Here is a 13,970-nt window from a genome sequence, read left to right as displayed (position 1 = left end):
AATATTTTGTAAAATTGGACAGCTAATCTTAAAATAATATGATTGTCAAGTAGTCATTGACCTTCATTTTTATCAATAAAAGAAACGTTCATCCTAAAAGCATGTTGTGTTTCTAATTTACACACGTATTTTGAGGGATTTCACCTTAATTAATCTAATTCGCCTTAGCTCTAATAAAAGCACCTTTGACTTTCATGTTCCGTTTCTTGATGCAATAGATCGTGTTCTTCAATGTTTTTATTGTTGTTGTTTTTTTCAATGTCTTCAATTGCTTTAAAAATATAATCTTCTCTTCGTTTCTACTATTGGATTTGAGGCTTTACTATGATATGATCTTACCTCAGATTTCCAATAATAACTTCTGAGAAACATGTTAAATGCTAAGTTACATGACCATTGTTAGAATTTGGGTAAGGTACATGCACGCAATAGTCTCATGTTAACCAATGTGCCTGCTTCACTACATTAGATTTATGTAAATTATAATGACCACTTATCCTAACTAAAATACAAAACATCAACGTTTAATTATAAAATAGTACAGTGGACCTGTTACATGTTCAGTTGAGGAAGTAAAGGATCCAGATAACCTGCAACCCGGTTTCACTTTTCTTTATGAAGGCAGGTAACTCGCGTTGTCTAATAAGATTTTTCTCCAAGAGTTATTTTACATATCAAAGTGTTATTAGTTTGTTGTTAACTCAACAGATAACACTAACAGCTGAAATAGCATTTTAAGCAGTTATGAACATTGTATACAGTAACATACACAAATCGCCGTACCAAACCTGTTCATAACTCGCCAAACAAATTGTAGATACGGCAAATATTTCACATTATTTATAATTTCATTACAAAGTAAACAAAAGTACAAAAGCATTTAATATGATAGAAATGAAATTCAAGATTTAGGGCAAGACAAATCTCACACTTAGCTCAGAATTATTAAACAAATACGTAAGGGTTAATTTTAATCTCGTAGCCAATCTCTTGCACGACGGTTACATTCGTGTACGTGAGAGCATGGAACGACAACTCGACATTGAGATTGACTCTTAGCAGTTTAATTGAATCAAAAAGCAATTAAAGAGAACATTAAATTCGAATTAATTGCAATTGAATTACTCATTGGTTTAGTATACACCAAATCAACATAATTTAAACTTTTTAAGGACTCATTCTATGAAATAAGAATTGCACTTTGCCAGCCGCGAATGGGGAACGATAACCAGCATTATTCCAGTTTGGTAAAGTAGTCCGTCCAAACTCGTGGAGCACACGATCTTCCCTGCCTCCGAAGATTCTCTCCGCCAGAACACAACATCCGGTTTGTAAAGTGCCGCATAGGGGCGCTCTCGGCGTCGTTGACGATGCCAGCTGCGGAGGATGATCCATACGCGTAGGGCACATCCGGTGTGTCGCGTTTTGATAAAGGAAACCCTGCAAAACGATGAAGTGTAAATATGCCATGTACGACTGACCATTAACAACAACAAAAGCAAAATACATATGGGATTTTACGAAGGTGTCTGAAAGTACTGCACGCTTGTACCACACGTGTATACAAAAAAAAACTATCCATGTAAATCAACTGATACGAACAATCGTTGAATGTTTGGATTTTTGCTGTTTTCAACAATATTTCAGTCATATTACGTCGATCAGTAATGTTTTAACTTACTAACAGGTTTCCTTGATAAGCTGGATTCCATAACAAAGTGCACAAACTGGCAACTTCCCTACTTTAGTCGGAGGTGATACAAACAAATCACAATCACTTACGCCTAAAAACAAGAACTATTCCACGGCCAGATTTTGAGCCCCCCTGCAGTCGGAGTTTGATTATCAGTTTCCCCTCTCTCGCGTTGATGACCTCCCCTTCCTGCCCCTGCTTCTGTCGCGACTCCAGCAACACGCGCTGACCCCCGCGCCGGGTCTTGTGGTATATTTTGAACTTGTCGCGGCCGTCCGGGTCAAGATTGATGTCTTGTATCGTCAGCTGTAGAGCACGCTTACTGCCGATCTAAAACAGATAAGCCGCGCTCTGGTAAAACGGCGCTTACTGTATGTGCGTAGTGTCGTCCGATATTAGCCTATGACGTCCGCACAGGCTGATCTGGGACTGCACTTTCCGCCCAAACTTGATTTTCGTTAAGAAGATACTTGCTATTAACGAAAGAGTCCATAAAAGCCGAAAGTGTCGTCCCTGATTAGCCTGTGCGTACGACACTTTACGCACAGGCATTAAACCCCGTTTTCCAAGAGAGAGGATAATAAGTAATAATTGTGTTCACGGAAAACGGCAAGACCCAAAATACTTTTAAGACTTGTTCACGTTTCGCGTGATTGAACCGCGTGACCTAAATATATATAGTGCTTCACAGACTACAAGCCACTAACATTCGATAGTTTTAACATCACCTTGATGATGGTCTTGTAGTCGGTGTGCGAGGTGTGCGAGGGCAGGAACCAGGGATAGGTAGGATGGCTGCGCAAGATGCCCCAGGCAGCGTCCACCGTTTCCGTGCCGTTCATACACAGGTCGTAGATGTTACCTGCACGTATTACCGGTATAAATTAGTATAGACTTTTATAAATTAATTAATAATGTGAAAATATTGTGTACGCAATTAAATTTAAAAAGCTTTGGAATGCACACTGTAACTGCGATGCCGGTGGCGGCCTCAAAAAGTAGGACTCACGCTAAACGTACATCGCACCAACGTACCTCGATGGACACACCTATGGCCTGTTGTGCCGACAGCCGACATGGTGTAACCGATACAGCGCGTCTCTTTCGACAGCAGCAGCTTCTCACCAGCCGCCCAGGTCACGTGACAATGCTCCTTCCAGAAGCACGAGTTCTGTTGCACTATGAGACTCGGCGTTAGGCCGCCGCAAGGGTAATGCCCGAAGATGCACTTTTCGAGGGAGCGGCTGTAGCTAGAGCCGTAGATCGCCGGCGAGTAGATGACCTCGTTCTTGCTACAGCTCAGCTCCATCCGACCGTTACCAACGGAGGCGCACTGCTCAATGACTGGTCGGACTGTGGTGCGTGATGGAAGAAATGGAACAAATGGTGTTCCCCATGTTACACATAAAATGAATATTTAAGAACGGTGGGTTCGATACGGTGACATATTTGTACTAATACAAACCAGACATACCGTGTTGAGAATGTCATCTGCGTACGAGTACAAATATATCTGCTAATTGTATACAATGCTGTTTAATTATCGTTTTAATATATTCCTATTATATTCTTTGAGGAATTAGCATTATCTACTCCTTTATTTATTACAACGCCCGCAAATTTTTTCGAGAGGTCACGTCATTCAATGACGTTGCGTCCCGTAGACGTTAAAAAAAGGCCATCAGGGAATATTAAAAAAATTACTTAAAGCCTATTTAGATGTGAGACTATTGATATTTTTTTAGTTATGAAGGCAGGGATTTGATCCAGCTATGCTGGCTGCAGTCAAATCTCTGCGCGGAGGTTGCGAATTAACGGTGATAAGGCGCTTGTGTTGGGTACGTCGAAAATTGATATCTGACTGGTTTATCGCGGGCTATTCGGCTCCTTTGATTGACAGCTGTCAATTACCAACGGACAAGGAAGCGCAGTTCTCGAGCGCAAGATTAAACAAAGCATATAAACCGCACGTGGTGGTTTCACCACACATAACGAAAACTGTTTCAAATGAAACTACTTTCATGGATGACGGGATATGAAGCGAATAAGTGGAAAATGAAATGTTATATGTAAAAATAACAACACGGCATTTGAAAATTTCTTCCTCGTTTCGATATGACTTTTATATAATCCTCCATTTGTTCAAATATATTTAAATTTTGTCCTGAAACTATTTTTAAAACTAAAAGAAATATCTACTTGAAACAAGAAAGGTAGCTAGATTGCAGCATGGTGATGTGCGTGTACGGGAACTAGCTTTCATGTTTCAAAAGTAATTCCCCTTTGTTTACATTTAAATTTAAATTTTGTATTGATCATATTTTGAAACTATTAGAGGCATGATTTTGAAAAAGGTAGGTAGATCTCATTGATATGATGAGAATTGCAAAAGAACCAAAACTCGTGCTTGCATATATTGAGAGCTAATGGTTCTTGTTAATTTATTACATGTGCACATACATGTTAAATGGGGCATTTCTTGAAAACATTTATTATGTCACAAAAAATCTCAATGATGGGAACTGCGATGCACAAGAGCCATAATTCTTGATTTTGTAATATCATAGTAATTGTTTTTATTAATTGTCATACTGAAATATTGTTCATGGCACATCTCAAATTCAGTGCAAGGTATCAGGCAAAACTTCATAGGTATTCAGCTTGCACTGTTGGGAAACGAGTTCTAAAAGCTGTATGGCCAAATCCTCTGACAAAGCTGCATGCGCGGGGTGTTTCAGGCGCTACATTGACAGTTCTAGTTGAAAACGGGGACCTGTACAAACAATTGTATTGTATAGGTCCCCGTTGAAAACAAATAGTATCTAGTTGTACTGTTGATCTGATTTCTACTCATGTATTTGTAATATTTTTTAAACTCAAAACATGGCACTAACGTTTAGCATGAGCTCCTCGAAAATTCACTTATAAACCAGATGCATTAAGTCTGCCTTCAAATACTTACCTTCGAACACCGAGCTCAGTTCTTTCAATACCGGGAGCATTGCATTGGGAATCTCTAGAAACTGGTTTAGCTGAGTAGTTTTGTAAGCTGCAATAAAAAAACTTCAGCCATAAGATCTAAGCTAACTCGTGAAGACAATTGGGTAAGAAATATGATGAACATGGAAAGTGTCTATGACTTAAGATTCCTCGAGACTTATGTCGCTATGTTTTACCACACTTTGTATACACACAAGTATGTTCGCTTTCCGATCATCACAGTCATCATCATAATAATATTTTCCATCTTTTATTCTTCTACTCTTTCTTCTTAAAAGTCTTCTCTTTTTATCCTAATCATCATAATCATCACCATATTTTAATAATCAAAATACAGTGATGATATAATGTTGAGTGTTAGGGGAGGATACGGAGGAAGAGGAGGACTGAGAGGTTTAACATGATAATGCAGCCCAGCAACCGATTTTTATGTAATGATCTATGTCACTTCACATCAAAGGCACTATGGTGTATAAAACCACAGTCAATATAACACTTTGTTAACACCAAAGTTGGGTTTATACTAAAGTAATATGATGCTTTGAAAATTAACTGCGATATTATAACAAAGGCAAAACAATGATCTTCCGCTTTTTTGACACAAAAACCGAAACTATCAAACGCAATGACGCTTCCCTATGTATTGCCAAGTACTGACCAATAAAGGAGAGCATGAATCCAGAGATCTGTTTCCGCTTCCACCGGAAGTCAGCCGTCACTTTGATCGCCTTTGTTTCATTCCCGTAGACCATCGTCTTAGCATCAACTATTTTGGATATTCTTGTGATTAGAAGTGTTCCACGTTGAACCTCCTCCACCTTGAGTCCTAAAGGAAGTTTTTTGTCGAATGGGAAAATTTGAAGTATCAAAGTATTTGTATGCTTTACCGGTATCGTTATTTCGCATACGCACCGTGCTCTCGGCTTTTCGCGCGGATAGGTACGATGGCTTTTAATAACACCGACGGGCAGGTCGATTTTTCCCCATTGTTTTTTAGAGCAAATGTCGAAAATGTCATCTGAAACATAGCAGGCGTACAAGATTGAAGTAGAACAGTATGGCATCATTCCAACTGGTATCAAGTCGAACAGTATAATATCGTTTTAAATTGGATCAACTCAATTAGAGCATATATATCACTATTGAAATTGCTGTAAAGTCGAATAGTATGAAACTGCTCCAATTGTTGTCTAGTCAAAATGCGACTCTAGAATAACAGCATCGTTATCGAAATGGACGTATTATACGTGTTATTCATTTTGTTAACGCTTTGCATATCTTGCTGATAATTATGCCGGTATTAAATCTGTCAATAACGTATTTATGTGTAAGAATAAGAAGCTTCTGTTTTGTGCTACACCACAATGCACTGTAAACATACTACATAACACTTTTCAGGTGAAACCCAAAATGTCTATGAAAATGAATTTTATCTTATGCAATGCTTACCTTTGGAAACACAGTACATGTTCCCAAACACCACATACGTTATATTTCTATCCACACCGTCGCACTTAAGCGTATAGTCTCGTCGGAGAGTTACCTCGCATGAACTTCGCCAGTAGCACGATTGCACGTGCTTTTCGAGGGCAAGAGGAACGCCCGTGCAATCATTCTCTTCGCGTTTGCAACCTTGCGCATGCGCACTGACACCCGCAATAATGGAAGGTGAATAGAGAACTAGGCCTTTGGGGCATGACAGCTTAATTCTTTCTGATCTGGTTGTAAGGCATTTAACAACCTCTTCTGTAAAATAGGACAATACTGGCTGATAGTTTATGCAAAATAAGTGGAGAGTGTTCATCAGCTGGGTATAAATTGACCCGCTTCATGCGAAAATGGGTCTCATCTATATGTGACCAGCGTATCTCAGACCAGCCTGTGCATTATTATGCCATATGCGGTTAGTCTGGCCTGGAGCTACTCTGTCCGCTAATGAGACCGCGATACCGTGTGTGGCTGTATAGGGGACAGGTGCGGATGGTCTGGGGTTACGCATGTCGTATATGGCATTAGACCCATTTTTGCATTACGCGGATCAATTGTACCTAGGTCATGTTTTATGCTACCGCTTGTATACCCTTTACTCTGTATATGTTTTGTTTGTGTATGTGCGCGCGCGTTTTTTTTGTACAAAAAACACGCATGAAGCTGGATAAAAATGAAGTATAAACTAGATTTAAACATTTATTATATACCTGCTTTATTTTCCCAAAAATAAAATACATGTTGTATCAGTCGGTAAAATACAACTGCACAGAAATAATTTCCGTATTATGCTACTCACTAGTTTTCCAATTCCGTATTACCATACTAGCCGGACTACTTTAAATGACGTCACTTTGAATGCAGAAAATTATAAGAGTATTCTTGGTTAAGGTTCATGTAGAGGCTTCATTTTGAAAAATGTGGGACCCCTAGTATTGAACTCAAATTTGACTAAAGGAAGAGTGCCACATTGAAAATGTATACATATATGCTTTAAAGGATGTTTTTCCTTCAAACTGCTACCAATTTTGTACATCAACGTATCATTACATCCACAAAATCAATCAAAATACAAAGCGATTTTAACACTAAAATATACATTATTTTCAAAAATCTGAATCATGTTTATTCCACGTATTTCGGCGGAAAATTATATAACTAGTGAATAATATCGACATTGACGAGGGCAAGTTACGCTTAAATAGTAAAAAAAAGTTTACATATCTAGAAATATCAAAACTCGAACACATGTCATTTCATCATCATGGGGGCAGCCATTTTTAAATTAATAAAATAGAAAGAAACGTGCTAAAAACTCACTCATCGCCTAATTGACATTCCAAACGTTTAGATGACAAATGCATTGGAGTGTAATCTTTCCGTTGATGTTTGTAAACTGCACGATCAGACCTCATTAACACTCAAAAGAATAACTATGTAAGAAGCATTTCACCAATGTTTACAATCGTTGTCGAATCACACGACATATATTATTGCGCATAAAATAGTACGCTTACAGACTGATAGAAAGATCGATACGTAACTCTGTTCAATTCATCACGGTATACTATTCTAATGATAATATATAATAATACATCGCTTTAACAATCTAAAAGTAGAATTAATTCTTTTTAACGGAGTTTTTAATAACGAAAGTGAAAACAACGGAAGTTGGATGGATATTCTGTGAGATGCACTTCGCCTCCAGAAAAACAATACAAATAAACTAAAAAAGACGTGTGGGGGACAATTTTCAGCTGGAAAATATTTGTAATAAGGTAAGTGATGATATCTCTACGTGGTCATTTCTATTATTTAGTGCGATCTCTTGCTGATTAATGTTAATAGTTGTTTTACTTGTTGCCACCCAACTGTCAAAATAAGTATGTGTTTACTCAGGTATGTGTATACACATGCCCGGTTTTCTCACCAGTGCACGTGGTTTCGACCGATTTGTTTTGCACGTTTTTCTACGGATCACAGCGATGGCCACGCTTTCAAAATGGGTAGAAGGAATCGAAATATAAAATCAATCGTTTTGCCAATTTCTTTATATTCCTTTACAATTTTATATGTCGTCTGCAATCTATTTCAATTTGAGATGGTTTAAAATTTGCAATTTGGTTGAGAGGTAAATAACAAAATTGTTAAGCCTTTGAAATAGAATTGTGACTCTTATTATCCACCATACCTGGATTTTTAAAAAGTAGTTACGTTTTAGTTATTTTTAGAACTTTGTTTAGGATATTTATCCAAAAAGGCAGTTGAATAAAAACTCATTTGTTGTTTTATGACAATAACTTTATGTGAAATGTTGCTAACTTGACCTTGTTTATGTATATAGCTTTGTATTTATTCAACTTAAGGTAGTGCATATCCTTCCTAACTTTAGATTGAGATTTTGTAAATTAGTGTAAAAATGTATTGGTTTTAAACCAAAATATAAATAAAGCACACAAATATTGACTGTCAAAAATGTGTTTGTGTTATTCTATCCGTCTTTAGCTTTAAAATGATATATAGTTTGACCATATTGTACCACATTAAATGACGAAAAACTAAAGCGAAGTTTCAATGAATTTTACCCCCCCCCCATGAACCTTTATTATGAACGCTTAAACTAGTTTTTTTTAACTTAAATGATTCAAAGTTGTATATAATAAAGGAATATTACTTTAGTAAATTGTAACTCCGCCTCTCGTGAGATACGACATCACACAAGCCAATCGACTGATACAAAGACATGGAACAATTGACTAGCGTAATATTCCGTATGTATAACGCATGCTTATATGAAAGCATTTCCATATCATACCATATGCAGACTAGATACACAAATATATACGAAGCGTGACTCGTTACTCGTTTCGGATAGGTTCTGGGATGACGGTGGTGAGAATGGAACATATCTCACACTGCCCTGGGTATTGTGAAACAATCTCACTTTGTCATTTAATGAATGCAATAAATCAACGTGTTGAATACAAAATTATTCATTATAATAATGGTCAAATATTTGTTCACATTTTGCTAAAAGCAATGCAATGTGCGGTCATTTTTTAACAATTGAGAAAGAAAAAAAAAAGATTTTGAATTTCAATACTGTAAGCAAAGAATGATAAATTCCGAGTTCTATGCCAAAGATGAGAATAAATAACTTGCTTTCCGTGCTCAATGCTTATAAGGGATCCAACGTTTATTTGCGTCATGGTACATTCATTTGCATCAATGTATATTCTCATATCTTATAACGCACAAAATATCTCCAAAAATTATAGGAAGTTGCTATAACCAATTATATTCTGATAAACTAGGACTTCCGGGTATTTAGGTTTATTTAGTACTTATCTCGGGTTATTGAAAGATTGCAGTAAAGTTGCGGTTTAAGTTTTGACTGTTCATTTTTAATGTTAAAAGCTGCACTGAACTATACATTGATCTGTTAAAAATAACCATCAGAAGTCTCAACGAAACCGCTAATTAAAACCAATTTATGAGTTATTACTTCATAATACTTCTGATATTAAAAAGCACCAGATTGGAAAGTCAAAACGCAAAAAATAAGGGCTGTCTGTCTCCTTTCACAGAAGAGGTTGTGATTCTTTATAGAATAAACTTTAAAACAACAACATGCGATTCAACGATAACGCAATAGAACGGAAGATGCGATTTTACGTATGTATTGTTCAGCCGCTTTTTAAAATTTCCAATACAAATATTCACAACAAACCTAATCGGTTTCTTGCTTTACAGTATTGAATAATCGCTCATTGGCAAACGATTGGTAAACGACAAGCCTGTTTATTATCACATATACTAAAGAAATAGTGTAAGCCATAAAGCCATGTTTATTTTGTAATTCACATGATATTGAAGATGAATATCATTTTTGCTTATATGCCCATTTTTAGAGGAGATACGCAAAAAAATGTACAAAAATTACCAACGCCCATCGATGTTTAAATTTTTGGAAATTTTGGGCAATTATTACAAAACCAAATAAAGTAAAATTTCTCTTTTTCTTAAATGCGCATTAAATAAACGAAACTCATTGTTAAATGTAAGTTCATTCTCGTACAACAATGACGTATACTTTAACATTTTGAATAACACAATATGTATATCATAATCAAATGTAAAAAGTTTTATAATAAAGACCAGGTATACCGTATATACAGGTATAGCGTAGTTATTGAAAATATATGTTTAACGTGACATGAATATTCTTAATCATGCTTATTTTTTTTGTTATACTGACGATGTACATTGTGCAAGTAATAATAAAACACATGTAATGTTCTGTTCCGTTCTGTTCCATAAAGCAAGAAGTAATTAGCTCGGCACTTTACATATCAAAAACGTTGTGACCACGCAAATTGCAAACCAAAGCATCACTATAACTTAACTATTCACGCCATTGGTTGTGCCGCAGCATCTAAGCAAAAGTCAAATCTCGTATTAATGTTCTGTGATGAATGAAGATGTTAAATTCCAATAAATAATTTAGTACGAACAAGCTTCAATTTAAATGTTCCTAAATAAAGAGGTGTTTAAATATTTGCATTTTTGTACGTAAACATTGTGTTTATTGTGTGACATCACTGCTCGTGTATTATATATATATGTGGACCTAAATGTATATCGGTTATTTGTCAACATAATTAATAAAAAACGTGTAAATAACATATTTGTATGATGTTCTTTATTTACTCAGAGTTATTTCTATAAAAACCATATGTTATATGCTTAAAAAACAACTTTTAAAGAGTAGTATTATGACGACATAACGTACACGATTATTTCAAATCTAAAAGATGCGATACTTCGAAAGATGCGCAACTACGAAATACTACATGCACGAACATTTTACAAACCTCTTTGACTAGTCTATGTTCGACTGTATTTTATATTTAGTAAACATCGTCAACAAAATTTTACTTGCGACAGAAATAGGTATAAAGTTAGTTCAAATTGTATTTTAATTACGATTTATCATTCTATTGTTTCCAGAATCATGTTCTAAGACCATAGGTCTTAAACCATAGGTTTATAGGATGATGTAAATGACGAATCATAATATTTGTTCCTTTTTTTTTTGGGGGGGGGGGGCGGAATTAAAACATAAGACATTATACTTTGACTTAAAAGCTTGTATTATAAAACAAATACATATCAGTTTGGATCCTTCCAATGCGGCATTATGTGCGAATTACGCATCTTCTTACTAGTTCGTGTGTGTTTTGCCCTGATATCGCGGTATAGGATATGTTATATGTAACTACAGCCCATAAACCTTACATAACAACATAGTTATGTTATTACAAATGTCTGGGTGCGGCCTAAATATGAAAATTAAGGGCGGAATATAATGTTATCTGAAAATTCAAATTCGTGTGCATGTTGTGTAACCGCGAAGTAAACGCTGTTAAATGATTTGGGCAAGATTTCAAGATGAGAAGTCAGAATGAGAAATCAAAATGTTATCTGCAGCCGGAATATTATTGGTTTCGGTAACACGTTAACAGGAGCACAAACAGACTTTTGAATGGGTCAGTAATAGGGAAACTAAATCTGCATTTTGTTCGATTAGAGATAACCGGGTTTTTTTATATTGTTTTTCTGTTATGAACGAACGAATGAACAAATAATTGGATTGAACGATAATGGATTTTATTACCGACCCCCCCCCCCCCCCCCACTAACACAAATACACGCACGGTACGTCTAGATGCCAGTACGACCGACAGGTACAACTAAAAGTTGCCTCCTATATTTCCAAATTACTCAGCCTCGCTATCAAATGACCCATGTATACCCTGTATATCCGTCAGCAGCAGGCCCCTGCGAAATGGTCACAGAGCCAACAATTAATATCATAAAATATGTATATTAATATGTATTAATTATTAATGAATTCAAGATAGTTGAAATCGAAAATCGCAATTTTCTGCAATCCCATATAAATCCAGCGCATCATTGTATTTATTTGTAAAATAATAATATGTATTATTACAGTATGCAAAACAATTGCAAATATATTTTACCTATGATCCAAAGCTAAATGAACAGACCTTTAATAGTTTTGCCGTCATAGATCTCGACGTATACAATCATTCGCTATAGTTGCTTACAGGAGGGACGTTAATCTCTATTAAATTTTAATGTCGGAAATTTTTTATAAAGCGTTACTTATTTTGTATTCGTATGAAAACATAAGTGATAAATATGTTTTTACTATTTCTTAGATATGCAATTACTTGTACATAAATGTACGTTTGTTACAAGTTAAACTATATTTATCCATGATAATTATAAATTCCATGCATGCGACTTATATGTGCATCAATTCAGTTTTATATACAACGCGGGTTTATATAAAATATATTGCGCTTTATACCATGTCCATTATTCCAATACATTTTTCATTATTTCTATGAGTATGAACGGAAAATATTACTAAAACCTGCTATAGTTTCATATAAGTGGCTTATAATATATACATTTGCGAATAAACGTATATCTATTCGGCTTCATTATCGATATACATTCAAGTATTTATTATAATATTTAAGTGCATATTTTGTGTGGATCTTATTATATTAAATTAATAATTTACATTAACAAAAGATTCAAACATAAATAATGCAACATCGGTCTACCACAAAATGTTACAGAACAATGTTCCTACCTTTCCCGAAAATTGTCCTTGTGATAATAACAACCAAGTATCCCAGATGAACATAAAATCGCATCCTGATTTGTTAAAAGCAGCGGTGGACTCTATTCTTCCTATTTGACTGTATTTTGTAATGTTTTATACAAGGAAGATTTAAACATATTTAAGCATAGGGTAGATCGTTCTTAGGTATGGAAGCGTATATGGTACACCCTGATGCTGTGATGATGTCAACATTCGAGGACGGCATGATATGAAAAAGGTGTCATGTTGTTAAAAATAACTCATCGTGTCGACTAAAACTATAATGGCAAGTCATTTTCATAAGAGCATGACGCCAAAAATTATGTTGATTTGTCGACTTATATCATGTCGACCAAATATTTTTTCGGGAAAAGTCGGAAACATTTATGTTGGAAACAGAACTTTTGTTTTCCTGTCGCCTAAAAAAAAATAACTCCTGAAAACAGACTTATTTTGTGTGTCCCCGAGTTAATTTTTTTTTGGCGACTGTTTTCCCGACTTTTTTTTGGAGCGGTGATGTCACCTTAGTGCCACCGTACTCTTTCGATGTTTTCGTCCGTTTTTTTTAACGATTTGTACATGTACCCTGTTTATTCAAATTTATTATTACGCGCGTGATGATCTACTGATATCCATTTAACCTCGGTATATATCCTGTAGATGTATTATCAATATTAAAAAAGTTATTGAAGACTTAATACGCGAGTGCCGGATTATTAACGATTTTCTCGGTTTATTGTATGTGCATTTTTTTTATCATATATAATGTGTTCTCAGCAGTTTTTATGGAAAGGTGGACTGAAGAACCATCATACTTTACCTTGCATGAACACTATGATGCTTCCAACAGGCCATCGCCATAAACGCCTCAGAATTCGAAAAATTACCATATTTTCATAACTGGTGAGCACAGTAAACCAATTTCCGTAACTTGTGTTTGTGCAAAAACAACACCATGTATTTATGCTAAAAAAATAATATTGAATCTTCCTATTAACTTATTGTCGTTTTTTAAATATCAATGTTCATATTTTTGCCTTCTTACACGTACAAATCGTAGTGACAGACAGCGACTTTGCTTCGTAAAGT

The 13,970-nt window shown here is 35.6% G+C and overlaps 1 protein-coding gene across 1 annotated transcript; it reads right to left on the bottom strand.

The window, feature by feature from the left end:
- Window positions 1-720: 720 nt before the first annotated feature.
- LOC127866648 (uncharacterized) lies at window positions 721-12,991 on the bottom strand. Its single transcript, XM_052407354.1, has 8 exons — window positions 12,870-12,991; window positions 6,143-6,439; window positions 5,352-5,711; window positions 4,656-4,742; window positions 2,729-3,046; window positions 2,422-2,555; window positions 1,783-2,023; window positions 721-1,440 (listed from the first exon to the last, which is right to left on the bottom strand). Exons 1-8 carry the CDS (start codon window positions 12,931-12,933, stop codon window positions 1,235-1,237), a joined length of 1,707 nt encoding a protein of 568 aa, XP_052263314.1. The 5' UTR covers window positions 12,934-12,991; the 3' UTR covers window positions 721-1,234.
- Between the last annotated feature and the right edge of the window lie 979 nt (window positions 12,992-13,970).

The sequence above is a fragment of the Dreissena polymorpha genome, chromosome 2 (genome assembly GCF_020536995.1).
Source record: "Dreissena polymorpha isolate Duluth1 chromosome 2, UMN_Dpol_1.0, whole genome shotgun sequence".
NCBI classification, from domain to species: domain Eukaryota; kingdom Metazoa; phylum Mollusca; class Bivalvia; order Myida; family Dreissenidae; genus Dreissena; species Dreissena polymorpha.
The sequence above is the reverse complement of the archived record's forward strand: the minus strand, read 5'-3'. Positions and strand labels throughout refer to the sequence as shown.

Excerpts from the sequence above, each read along its gene's own strand:
- LOC127866648 (XM_052407354.1), bottom strand. The coding sequence starts at position 12,933 with ATGCGATTTTATGTTCATCTGGGATACTTGGTTGTTATTATCACAAGG. Across the intron at positions 3,047-4,655 it reads ACTGAGCTCGGTGTTCGAAG|TCCGACCAGTCATTGAGCAG; the intron begins GTAAGTATTTGA and ends CACGCACCACAG. Across the intron at positions 2,024-2,421 it reads ACTACAAGACCATCATCAAG|ATCGGCAGTAAGCGTGCTCT; the intron begins GTGATGTTAAAA and ends TATCTGTTTTAG.